General features: G+C 32.2%; 1 protein-coding gene across 1 annotated transcript; it reads left to right on the top strand.

Annotated features, from left to right (window-relative positions):
- The first annotated feature begins 7,428 nt into the window (after window positions 1-7,428).
- Window positions 7,429-8,603, top strand: LOC105142492 (glycine-rich RNA-binding protein-like). The gene is made up of 2 exons (XM_011050154.1): window positions 7,429-7,773; window positions 8,024-8,603. The coding sequence occupies exons 1-2, from the start codon at window positions 7,663-7,665 to the stop codon at window positions 8,408-8,410; spliced, it is 498 nt and encodes a 165-aa protein (XP_011048456.1). The 5' UTR covers window positions 7,429-7,662; the 3' UTR covers window positions 8,411-8,603.
- Window positions 8,604-12,643: the final 4,040 nt, after the last annotated feature.

Below are 12,643 nucleotides of genomic sequence, written 5' to 3'. Positions count from 1 at the left end.
ATTTTGAAATGTAGCAAGCACACTTGAAAATTGACACGTGCCAGGATATTTTTGCAACTGGGGAGGGAGTTGAACCAAAAGGAAGACCAAAAAAAACATAAGTCACCCATTTTGTCTTATTACGTCTTTAAAAAATATTTTTTAGAAAATTTATTTTTCAAATAATTTTAATGTATTAATATTAAAAATAATATTTTTAAAAAATACATTAATATTAAAAATAATATTTTAAAAAAATATTTTAATAAACCACGCGGCTCTTAAAACATCTTGACACGCCTCAGGAAAAAAAAATGCAGCATGTAATAAGTGATTTGTGAAGCGATATGATAATCACCGGCCAAGAAATAATCACACCAAGCAGGTCTATGAGCATCAAAACTATATGATTATTATTATTATTATTATTATTATGATATAGAGAGAGAGAGTAGATTTTGGCACTTTTAACTGATACTCCTCCATATTTTCCGGTCACTGCGCAGATGGGAGAGGCAATTACAGATAAAGTTTTTTGCAGTATCTTGGTGCGCTGGGAGGCAAAGAGGGACAGTGGAGAGTCAAGCACGTTCAGTGGTCAACTCTATTTATTTTTTTTTTGCTGTATTGAGGTTATGGATAGCTTGTCATGCCATACACTGGTCGTATACAGAACATTGGCATGTGACAACAGCTACTGTTTAAAACAGCAACAACATGAAAATAAAAGCTTGTAACAGAGATTTTCAAGAAATTATTAATGGAAGTATTAATGTTGCCACGTGTTCCCACTGTTCAGCAGTTTATCTTCTATTTTTAAAAAATAAAAAAATATCATTTTATTATAAAAAAATTTAAAAAATTATCTCAATCGTATTTTTAAACAGATAATAAACGTAAAATCTCTTCTTAAAATATAAGACAAACCCTTAATTGGATAAATTTATTTATTAATTAATTAAAAAACTAACTAATTTTTTTTCTTGTAAAAATATATTAAATTGATATTTTTTATGGTTTTGATGTAGTGATTAAAAATAAAATTAAAAATCTTTTAAAAAAATTAGTCATCACCACGTCACTAAACTCTTTAACTTCCGGGTCTGAAACCATCACATATCAATGTTGATTGACACCCACCTTATTGGCATATTTACTACAAGTCATCAAGCCAGTCAACCGCGACCTGGTCTTTAGGCTCGCTGCTTGCATTCTATCTCGATGTCGGCTGCCATGTCATCATCTACACAGCCTCCCCATTTTTCTGTTGACATTCTTGTGTTTTCCATGTCATTCTAGTCCTTTGATTTTTGCTTGATTCAAAATGAAAGAGAAGTTAGCAAACAATAATAAAGACTCCTCGTTTCCTCCCTTGAAAGGAATCCCAAATCCATACGCCAAGCAGATCCCAGAACCCTTTCATAGACAACACATTAGGAGATCCGGTTTGGTTAGCAGTAGAGATTAACAAGTTTAAGAAAAAAATTAACATTTAATAAATTATATTTGTAAAATATTTTAATGTATTGGTGTTAAAAATATTTTTTAATATATATTTTTAAAATTAAAAAATAATTTTAAAAAAATCATTAACAACTTCCAAACACCCTTTTTAATAACTTAAATCAATAACTAATCGAGACAATTGGATTCAAGTGGCAACTATCTATTTGATGGATGAATAATGACCGCTCAACGGTATGCCTCGTTGGGCACTCGTGGACTAGTAATTTTAACTAGCCCCGGTATTAATTTAATGTTGTCATAATGTGGACTTGAGTGCATATTCTGGTGCTTCGCCTTTTCTTCTTAATAAAATAAGGTACTTTGTCGATTAGGACATGATTATGACGTGTCTGGGTGTGTGACCACGAGAAATAGGGCAGGTCTTTGATATCATAAATTTCAATATCTCTGTGCTTTTTAAATGAGATCCCAGGCTGTACAGTACATTATTCTTCGGCCATCTAAATATTAGATCTAATGATTGATGAACAAGCCTTTTTAGACACCACCATGTGAGACCCACGTATTAAAATGTGCTACACAATTGTTTTTTTCCTCTTCTAAACTTGGATCCAAATTAAATAAAAAAAAAATCAACAGATCATACAACCCGCATCAATCTAAGTGGTTTACAATATTTTATCTAGATGCCCTTCATTTTAAAATCTCAACAACAATACCTTTTTTTTGGCACCTCATGAAGGTAATGATCTTTCATGAGAGTTAGTGGTTCTATTTATTTGTTTGTTAAAATAGCAGTAGATTAACCTAATCATGTTTTGATCCCCGGATAATAATGGTTGTTAGTGCTTTCTATTTAAATGTGTTTGACATTGTGATTCAGCTATATTTAAAATTTTATTTATCTTTTAAGCTTATTTTTTATTTTTTTTTATTGTTTTACTATATAGATATCAACAATAAAATTTTTTAAAAAATATTATCTTCATGTTTATTTATCTTTTAAGCTTATTTTTTATTGTTTTACTGTATAGATATCAACAATAAAAAATTTTAAAAAATATTATCTTCATATATTTTTAAAAACATCAATTACCGAACTCCTAAATATATACAGGCTTGCGTGACAAACTGTGTTTGGCATGAGCAAAAGAGGGTCTCTCCTATATACAATTACTTTTAATTTTAATTATTATCATGACATTATCCGGTGAATTTGCTTCTAATAGTTTCATGCTCTCGTTTTCCTCTTCTTTCTTGGCTTCGACGTCAGCTGAGATTTTATCATCAGGGATTTTAAACACACAACTAAACGATGGTTTTACTTGAAGTGAAAGGGAAAGTGATGTCCTGCAGGGCTCCTCGTGCTAGAGTTAGCTAGACTCTTTGTTGACATTTTCACTGGCCACTCTCTACTTGTGATGAACTACAACTATCACCATGTCAATGAAGAGCACCACTGTTCAGAGCCAAGACTTCTCGTGTCTGGAAGACGAACAACCTTAATTAAAAGTTTCCAAGTAAGCCTGTAAGAACGAAAAAAGTCTCGAGCACGCCAGGTTGAGAAAAGGATGCTTACCGGACATCATTATTTTCCTCTGCAAATCAGTTGGGAAAGTCTGGTTACCGGACAATACAGTATACAACACTTGAATGTTCATAAATGTGTATTTGATAATATATTATAAATTGTCAAACACATAGAAAAATAGTTTAAAAAAATAGTTTTTTTCAGATAAAAACATTTTTAAACCAAATATAAATTCATTATCAAACAGAGCATCAATATACACTAACCTTGTATTGGGAACACAACAAAAAGGAGGAGGAAGGTGGGATTTTACAAGTGAGGGGAGTGAAGATGTAATAGAGAAAAAATAACTATTACGAGGTGTTGTTTGGATGGAAGGGAGTTCGAGAGGAACGAATGTAGAGAATAGTTTACACGGTTACAAATTTTATCCTTCCTTTAGCGGCGAAGAGATTTTCTTGCGAGGCGAAAATGGTTCCCCTCTTCGTGTGTTTATTTTTATGCTTAAAATTTAATTTGAGTGTATTTTAAATATTAATTTAATATAAATTTTCTAGTGTTTTTAAATAATTTTAATGTACTAACATAAAAAAATTAGAATTGAGCTTCTTTTTTTATAATTTCTCGTTGAATCATTGAAAACTTCCATTGGATGCTAAAGTGGGTTTACTTCTAGCACTGTAGTGAAATGATTATTTGTCTAAATTTCTATATAAAAATATTTTAGTTTTAGTGTGGAAAAAAACGACAATTTCTTCTATCCTGTTCTACCCAAATTGCTTGCAAGGCAAACTTGCAATCATGCTATCCTGTTCTACCCAAATTCAAGAGAGAAAAAATGTTGGTAAAAAAAGAAACTTTAGCTTCTACGAATTTTGTTGACAATGAAAGAAGAAAATGGCGATGCACCACCATTTTTTAAAGCTGCTCGAGACTAAATAAATTTTTTTATTTAAGTGGGGTGGTAGTGAGTTTTTAAAGTATTTTTATTTTAAAATATATTAAAATTATTTTTAATATCAACATATCAAAATAATTTAAAAATATAAAAAATATATTAATTTAAAATAAAATAAAAATTTTTAATTTTTAATTTTTTAAAATACAGTAACAAACAAAAAATGAATCAAGCCATTTGATTATCAAAAAGTCTGCGAAATGTTCACTTCAAGCCACTGCAGAAAATTTCATTAGCGAAGATAAATTAATAACTCGGGACTTTGAATTTCAATGTCGACCCTCGACAATCATCCCACTACTAAACTATACTCAAATTGATAGTTAATATAATAGCCGTGCTAACATCTCATATAGTCTGTTTTAAATTTTATTATTTTCATGTTTTTATTTTTAGTTATGTGAACTTATTTTTAAGCTTTACATCTTAAAATAAATACAATATATTAACAACTCGCTATATTTATAAAGTTTTGGCTCTGGATACTCATTTTTGATGTGAAATATTATAATCCTATTATTTTAAAATAAGTTATCCTCAATTTTGATATCAAATGTAATAACATAGTCCAACATGCTGTATATTATCAATTTTAAACCTTATTATTTTCATGATTTTATTTTTAATAACACGAGTTTATTTTTAAACTTAACACCTTAAAATACGTATAACATATTAATAATTAGCTCTACTCATAAAATACTGACTCTAAACATTTATTTTCAATGTGAAATATTACAGCTACAAAGTTATTTAAAGGCAAAACATAGTTATTAAATTTGAAATTTCCGGTATAAACTCTTAAATAAGGACCCAAAAAATATATTGTTAAATTTAATGTTGATTTCCTCTATGATATGAGATATCATGATATATAATTTAAGATGTCATCCTAGAACATAACCTAAATGGTGTTTTATTTAATTTGAATATCTTTTTGTTTAAAGTTATTTATTTATGTTTTTAGATTACTTTGATATAATAATATTAAAAAATAATAATAAAATATTACTATAAAACTATGTATTTTAAAGAGAAAAAGACTCTGACAAACAACCATTATCACAATACCAAACATGCTTTAAATTTTAAAGAACATAATAATTTTACATAATCATGGAAAAGATACAAAAATTTTCTTTATTATTTCGCAAAATAATTATCCCCAAACCATGCATTAAAAGAAAATGACACCATGAATAATACGGAACATCCTGGATTACCAATTATGATCCACAGCATGCATCAAGGTTAATACACCTCGAAGATCACTCAAACAAGCCTTGTGATTACGATGAATAGCTCATGAGCCCAAATCTAGAAAACCTACGCGGGCTAGTGACTGGACAGCGGGCTCCGTTGACTAGCTAATAGCTTGTTCATGGCTGTTTTACCTGACAGTCAACTTGGCCCTTGATACTAGCAAATGTTGTAGCAGTCCATTAGTTGTGCAGGGTTCTCCGGTTAGCCCAAATAATCAACATCTTGCCTTTGGGTGCAGCAACAGCAAAAATCGTTACTAGCTTTTTCGAAGGCATTTTGGGCTGCTCCACTAGATTTTAGGGTTTTTTTTTTAAATATATATAGAAGAAAAATATAAATCTCAATTATATTTTCTTAGGTCATTCGAATGCGCATTTGAAGATATTCCTAATATTTTTATTGTCAAAAAATGTTAATATATTTAGAAAAAATAGAAAGAAATCAAAAGCATTTTGGGTAGCTTAGATTTAGTTCTTAATTTGACAGAAGCAAAATACTTATAAAGCGCAATTATGATCTTCTTGGATCATTCAAATCCGCGTTTGCAGATATTACTGATATTTTTACTGTAAAAATATATTTCGAGAAAAATAGAAATAAAACCTTACCATATTTTTCAAAAAATAGAATGAAAACCTGTTAGATATAATGATATTCACCATGCTATTATGCCATGTTTGGAAATGCAGAGTTAATTTGTTCGCGGTAAAATATGGTTGGAATTGTATCTTATCTCGATATTCCAGTTAAATAATATATATCATAATTTTGCATAGATTCTACATAAAAGTATTTTTTTTATAAATATTAATTATAAAAAAACTACAATTTATATATTTTTAAGTAATTTTTTTTGCGGTAGCATTGTTTTTTTTGAAAAAAATTGATTTTTTAATTATTTTAATATATTGATATTAAAAATATATTTTTAAAAATAAAAAAATATTTTAAAAATAATCCCTCATTCAATGACAAACGATAAACCCTACCGCGGTGGAACTCAAAACAATGATGCATCGCATAGTTCTCTCTCGTAAACGCAGGGACCACAACAAAAAGATACGAAACGATAAGGAGGTCAGGTGCGCTTTAAGTATATCCCAAAAAATCCAAAGAGACCCGTATGCCTCCCGGTAAAAAAGAAATTATGGCAAGCGTAGAGGGGCACAGTTGTACTTATGCTGTGTTAGATATTTAGGTAAACTACATCTCAATCCTTGTAAATTTAGTAGTGTTTAATCCCGGTCGCTTTGTTTGATATTTTATAATATTTATTATATAGTTTCAAAATCTTGAAATTGATAAAAGATGCCCAATTTTCCTTCATCTTTCTTTCATTTTCATGTTTTTATACCAGTTTCTCTCAAAAATCCGATTCACGCGAGAGGAGAATGAAGGATAGAAGGAACATTAGAAAATTATACCATGGAGTCGAAAAAATAAATATTATTAATGCAAAACATAGAAGCATTAGAAACACAATATAATTCGGAGGTTAAAAGTTAAAAAAGAGAAACTTTTCAAGACTGTGAGAGCATAAATGACAATCTTGTAAAGTATAGGGACAAAAATGAAATTGTACTATAGATATTTAAAATATTTAAAGCCTGCAAACGCCAGTAGATATTTTGTGTTTATCTATCCACCATCCTAGCAGGCACGTGACTACGGACCCGCTTGACCACGCTTTCTGCGTGTCTTAACTCAAGTAAATTGCCAACCATGGTTTACCGTGCCAAATAGGGCAAATGATTAGGTTATATATTTATTTATTTGAACATGCTTGCGACTAGGGCAGGGTAAGCAAAACCTGGATAGAATTAGCTACATCCTGTTTTGGGCACCCAATACGGCTGTTGCTGTAACCCTGCCCCCGCGATCCTTGTTTTTTTCTCCTTTTTTTTTTTTTATTGGATAGTACTTAAGCGAGTTATCAATAATTTGTATAGCTTGATCTATCAAAATAAAATTTTTAAAATTAGTTTTGAATTATGTTAAATTTGAGATTATTTGTTTTAATATAAATCTTTCCTCGAATTTACTGGTAGCTCTCAAATGAAGATGACTCAAATTTATCCAGCTAAACTATAAACACTGGAAGAAGGTGAAATTCACCAAAATTAACAACGGAAACGACACTGATCTGCGTCGTTTTAACATGTTTCTTTACAAGCAAAATTTTATGCATCTTCATTACTGTAACCCACGTCCGCTAGTTGTGAACTTGCCCCCCTGACCAAACGCCCCCATTCACTTCTATGCAGATCAGAAACCGACGATTCCCTCGTAGCCAAACAACTCGCCCACTCACCACTTAAAAATTTAACCCTAGTTAACTCCCGATGCGCAATACGCACTCGCTCTCAGCTATAAATTAATCATTCAGCCCCTCGCAGTTTACTCATCCTTCTTAATTCCCAAAAGATCACCACTCTTCCTCTCTATAATTTTCTAGGGTTTAGCAATGGCTGCCGAGGTTGAGTATAGGTGCTTTGTTGGCGGCCTCGCTTGGGCCACCACTGACCAAGTCCTCCAGGAGGCTTTTAGCCAGTACGGTGAAATCATCGATTCGAAGGTCCGTTTGCCTTCGCAGAGGCGGATCTGACCTAGCCCGATCCGATTCGGTTCTGGCGATCCATAATCTATTTGATCTGTTTGTGTTACTATTTGTTACTGTTCACTGTTCTCTTTTATGTTACTGTCACTAACCAACAATCGGTACGTTCATCTTCAGTGTCTCTCTGGCTCGAAGATCGATCGATTTGTTCAATTTTATGAGTTTAATTGTAATGCTTTTATATCTGATTGGTTTTTTTGGTCTGCAGATTATAAATGACCGGGAAACCGGAAGATCTCGTGGTTTTGGATTTGTGACCTTCGGCAATGAGAAGGCAATGAGAGATGCTATTGATGGAATGAACGGTCAGGACCTCGATGGCCGTAACATCACCGTGAACGAAGCTCAATCCCGCGGAGGTGGTGGAGGCGGTGGCTACAACCGCAACAGCGGTGGAGGTGGTTATGGAGGAGGTGGTCGCCGGGAAGGTGGCGGTGGTTATAGCCGTGGTGGAGGAGGCTACGGAGGTGGCGGAGGCGGATATGGCAGTGGTGGTGGTGGAGGTTATGGCGGTGGCCGTGACCGTGGCTATGGTGACGGTGGATCTAGGTACTCTTCCAGGGGTGAATCTGATGGTGGTAGCTGGAGGAGTTAGGTTTATTTGGTTGCTGTTTGGTTATGGTATTAAGACTTTAGTTTCTAGTCAAGCTTGTTTGGTTCCCGGTTCTCTCGTTATGGTTATGATGTTATCGTTGTTGCTTTTTTGACCTTTACCGATGGATACATTGGTCTTTTGCTGAAAAAAGTTGAAAGTAATGAAATGAAGAACAGTTCTTCTTTCGCAAATATATAGTTTTGTGGGATTGTGTTGTTTGCTTTTGTGTTGTCAATCTGTTAATTATCCAAAATCGATGTTTTGTCTCTTGAGAAACAGACTACCCAATGTAGTCTAAGCTTGAAACTTTCGGAGACCACTAAAGTATTTTGGAAGGCTACTATAATTTGTCCCAACGGATATTTTCCAGCATCCAGTATATCTAGATTCCCCCGTCTGTTTGATCTAGCAACGGAGATGATTGGATGCTTTCCTTTCTGCTTAAAATGGATCTGTTACTTCTAAGTGATTTCTCATTTCACCCCAGGAAATCACTTCACCTCAGGTGTGCCTACTACTCCAACAGCTTGTAATCCTTGCTGACAGTGAAATATATTGTACTGGTATTACCGCTGCTCTCTCTAAAAGTAGTCAGGAGTCGAGAGCTTTCAAGCTGGGTGTGCTTCACCAGTCAAATATCTCGAGATGCCATTGATAGTATTGGTTACTGCATGCCTACTAGATGAAAATTTTAGCAAGAATGCAGCATTGGGCTTCTAAGAGTACATCTTTTGGACGGAGGCTTCAGATTATTTCTTTGGTCCTCTTCAGCATCTGGAATTCAAAAGCCAAAATTCGACCTCTAAAAAAAAAGCTAAAAAATAAGTTGAAAAAACCAAAGATTCAACCCAAATTAAAAAAAACTTTCCAAGCCTGTATCTACCCTATCATATCAAGCTACTCTTGTCTACACCATTAACTGATAAATTTTTCTATCGTCATTATTTTGAAGTAACTCTTTTTGTCTCTTAACTCAAGGATAAAAAATCCACAAAAATAAACTTTTCAGGCCAATTAAGAATTATGAGGATTAAAAATAACTTTTTTCAAGATTTTTAGATTTATCATGTTATTTCTCATTATTTTACGCTTTAGTGTTCTTTTTTAAAAACATTTGTCTGTCCTCGGTAATTTGGGTATTAAAAACTGTGATTGAAAAAAATCGAGGACCCGGAAATAAAAAAGAATTGAGGATAAAAAAGGAAAATTGATCGGTGAAAGCAACAGCCAAATTTCTAGGCGTTTAAATAACGACAAGTTTCCACGGGCAAAATTGTACTTTGGTATATATATAAGATATTTTCCACACATCATGTTATCAGGCACGTAAGCATTCGGCGTGTCTTTAACTGAAGTTACTTTATGTTAACCACGGATCTGGTTCACCTGACTGTTTTAAATGTTACCTTTCATCGATATTAACAAAGATACATAGAAGAGGAGGTGTTTTATTGCATATGACAAAGCACTCTTGACTGAATAATGGTCTCTTTTTAATTTTATGTTTTAATATTATATTTGTTTTTTCATTAGATTATAGATTATAATTTTAAAGGTTAATTCAATTAATTTATTTTTTAATTTTATTATTTAATATTAAATTAATTAAAAATTAAATTTTATATTTTATTTTATTTACTTTTTATTAGTTTATTTTGACCTTATAATTTATAAAAATATTTAATAAATTAACTAATTTTATATTAATTTTTTTTATTTATTAACATGGCTACTATGTGCTTCTATTTTCATATTCAATGATATAGTTATAAATAAATAAAAAAATTTTAAAAATTTTTATTTTTAATTTTGTAGCCTGAGAGAGGCGAATAAAGAGCCAAAATGACTTTTCTTGTTAACAGAAGTTATTCCTTTTATATTTATAAATAAACTAAAATATTAAAAGAAATTATTTAAAAATAATTTTTTTTATCAATTAAATCCTTTATTAATAATTTTTTATTAAAAATTCAAGAGCATAAATATATTAAAATAAAAATAAGTTATTAAATTAATTTCTTAAAAGAACATATACATTTACACAGAGAGCTTCGATTGACCTTCAGCAGAGCTTATGTAACCAAGTGATGGTGTCATGGTGAGTGGAGCGTGACATGACGGCGTGAGAGAGTGCTGATTGCTGATAGGCTCTGGGCAGGCAAGCATTCCTTTGGGCGAGGGGGCAGATCTTGGCACGGGCCACATTAGAAGCTGGCCCATCCAATTGGATAAGCTAGTATGAAAAAGGCCCATTTCAATTTAATAAATCCCTTGTGAAACAAAGATGAAATTCTCTCACTCGAAAAATTATTAAATTAATATTTTTTAATAATTTTAATTTACTAATATTAAAAAATTATTTAAAAATAAAAAATATTTTTAAAAACCCTGGCTGGCTGGCAAAATCTCCTCATCTCTAGTAGGACATGCTACTGTACATGAATTTTTACTGTTTAGGTTTCCCCTTGGCCGAAATATCCATTACGGTGGATGCTGCTAATAGATCAATGCGCTCAAGGTGTGTTCGGTTCTATTAGACTGCTCGAAAGGCAATACCAGATACCTTTTTCGCGGATCTTTTATTTAATTTGTTTTTATTTTATTTTAATTTAATATTCCTTTTGTTTGTATAATCTTACTGTTGGGTTTGTATTGTATTTATAGCTTTACCGGGTTTGGCTAGCTAGTTTGAAGCTTTTATCTAAATGTCGCTTCGATCTGTGCGTAAGTCTATATAAATCAAGTCAAGGCTCTGCAAGTAAATGAAATTGATTCTTCATTCAACGAAAACAGAGTTCATGATCTGGACAAAGTATTTCCAGAAGCAGCTTACAGTCTTGCTGCAGTCCAGAACCCAGATAAGAGTGTTGCATTTAAAGGAATAAATTATACTGAAAACGTCAAGATTAGAATTCAAGAAACAAAGAACAAAAAAACCTCTTTGAACAGCTGACCTACCCTTTATGGCTACTGCAATACCGAACATAGCTGTCCTCTGGTAGGATTTGAAAGTTACACTTACCACGTTGCCTGGCCAAACCAAGCGTTGTTCTTAAAGCAACGAGGCGTTTTGCTAGGACTTTAATCCTACCCAACCTCTCTGTTTCACAGGTAAGAGTATCATTGAATTAAAACAACTAGTAGACCGACTTATCTTCTGAACATTAGTGCAGATTTTGTGAGCCATGCTTTGATTTATCTCTTATTCTGTCCAGCAAAAAAATAAAATAAAAAAGGCTTGCATTTATCCCAGTTTATCAATCTAAATGGTTTGCAATATTTAGTAGAAGATAGTATTAGTGCTTGGATGCTCGATAAAGATATTGTTTGCGGTTTGTATTTTTTTATGATTTTTTAATTTTTATAAAAAGTTTTAAATTAATAGTTTTTATAGTATGTTTGGATTGTTTTGATGTTAATAATTAAAAAAAAGATATTATTTAAAAAAAAACAACTTATAAGATACTCCTGTCAAACACGCTCTTGATTTAACCGTACAAACCCTAATGTCATATAAGGGCAGAATTCTTACTCTGGCATGAATTCCATGATTGCAATTTTCACCAACCTCGGCAATTATCAATTAAATGGCATGCTGTAAATGATTTAGAATTAATCATGACAGACCGTGCTTGAAACCGTCAACTTTCAACTGAAGGAAAACAAAAGCTTGAAATGACAGTAAACTTGGAGAAAATATTTCTACAATGTTATAATTCTCCCACAGCCAACATGACTAGATAAATGCTTCATCTTCCAATCCCAGGGTGAAAGGTAGCATTTTTTTACTGACAGTAAGAAAATCTCAAACGCTGAAGAACACCAATCTGCTCATAAAGTGTGCTGCTGGTGGCATATCATCAAAGGATACTTGAGGCATCAGCATTGACTAGTTGCTGCACTTTTGCGAGAATGACAACGCAGGATCATCATGAGGGATAGAAGAATCCATGCCCCACAATATCTTGGTCTGTTCTAAACGAATCTTCTACAGAATCAGCGTACGAAAATTATGTTAACATTTAAAAATGTTAGAAATGTAATAAATAAACGAAAGAGCATACCTCACGGCTCAACCACATCCAAGTGCTCGAGTCCGAATACAGACATGATCCTTAATGAATAGAAGAGAAATTGTGATTGGTGCATACAAAATTGCTAAAATGCTGATTGGTTATGATAAAAAAAGAAAAAAGGTCGGTTTATTCTTAGTTTTTTAGCTATGGTTTTTCT

Source organism: Populus euphratica, unplaced genomic scaffold (genome assembly GCF_000495115.2).
Source record: "Populus euphratica unplaced genomic scaffold, PopEup_1.0 scaffold3.1, whole genome shotgun sequence".
Lineage (NCBI taxonomy): Eukaryota > Viridiplantae > Streptophyta > Magnoliopsida > Malpighiales > Salicaceae > Populus > Populus euphratica.
The sequence above is the reverse complement of the archived record's forward strand: the minus strand, read 5'-3'. Positions and strand labels throughout refer to the sequence as shown.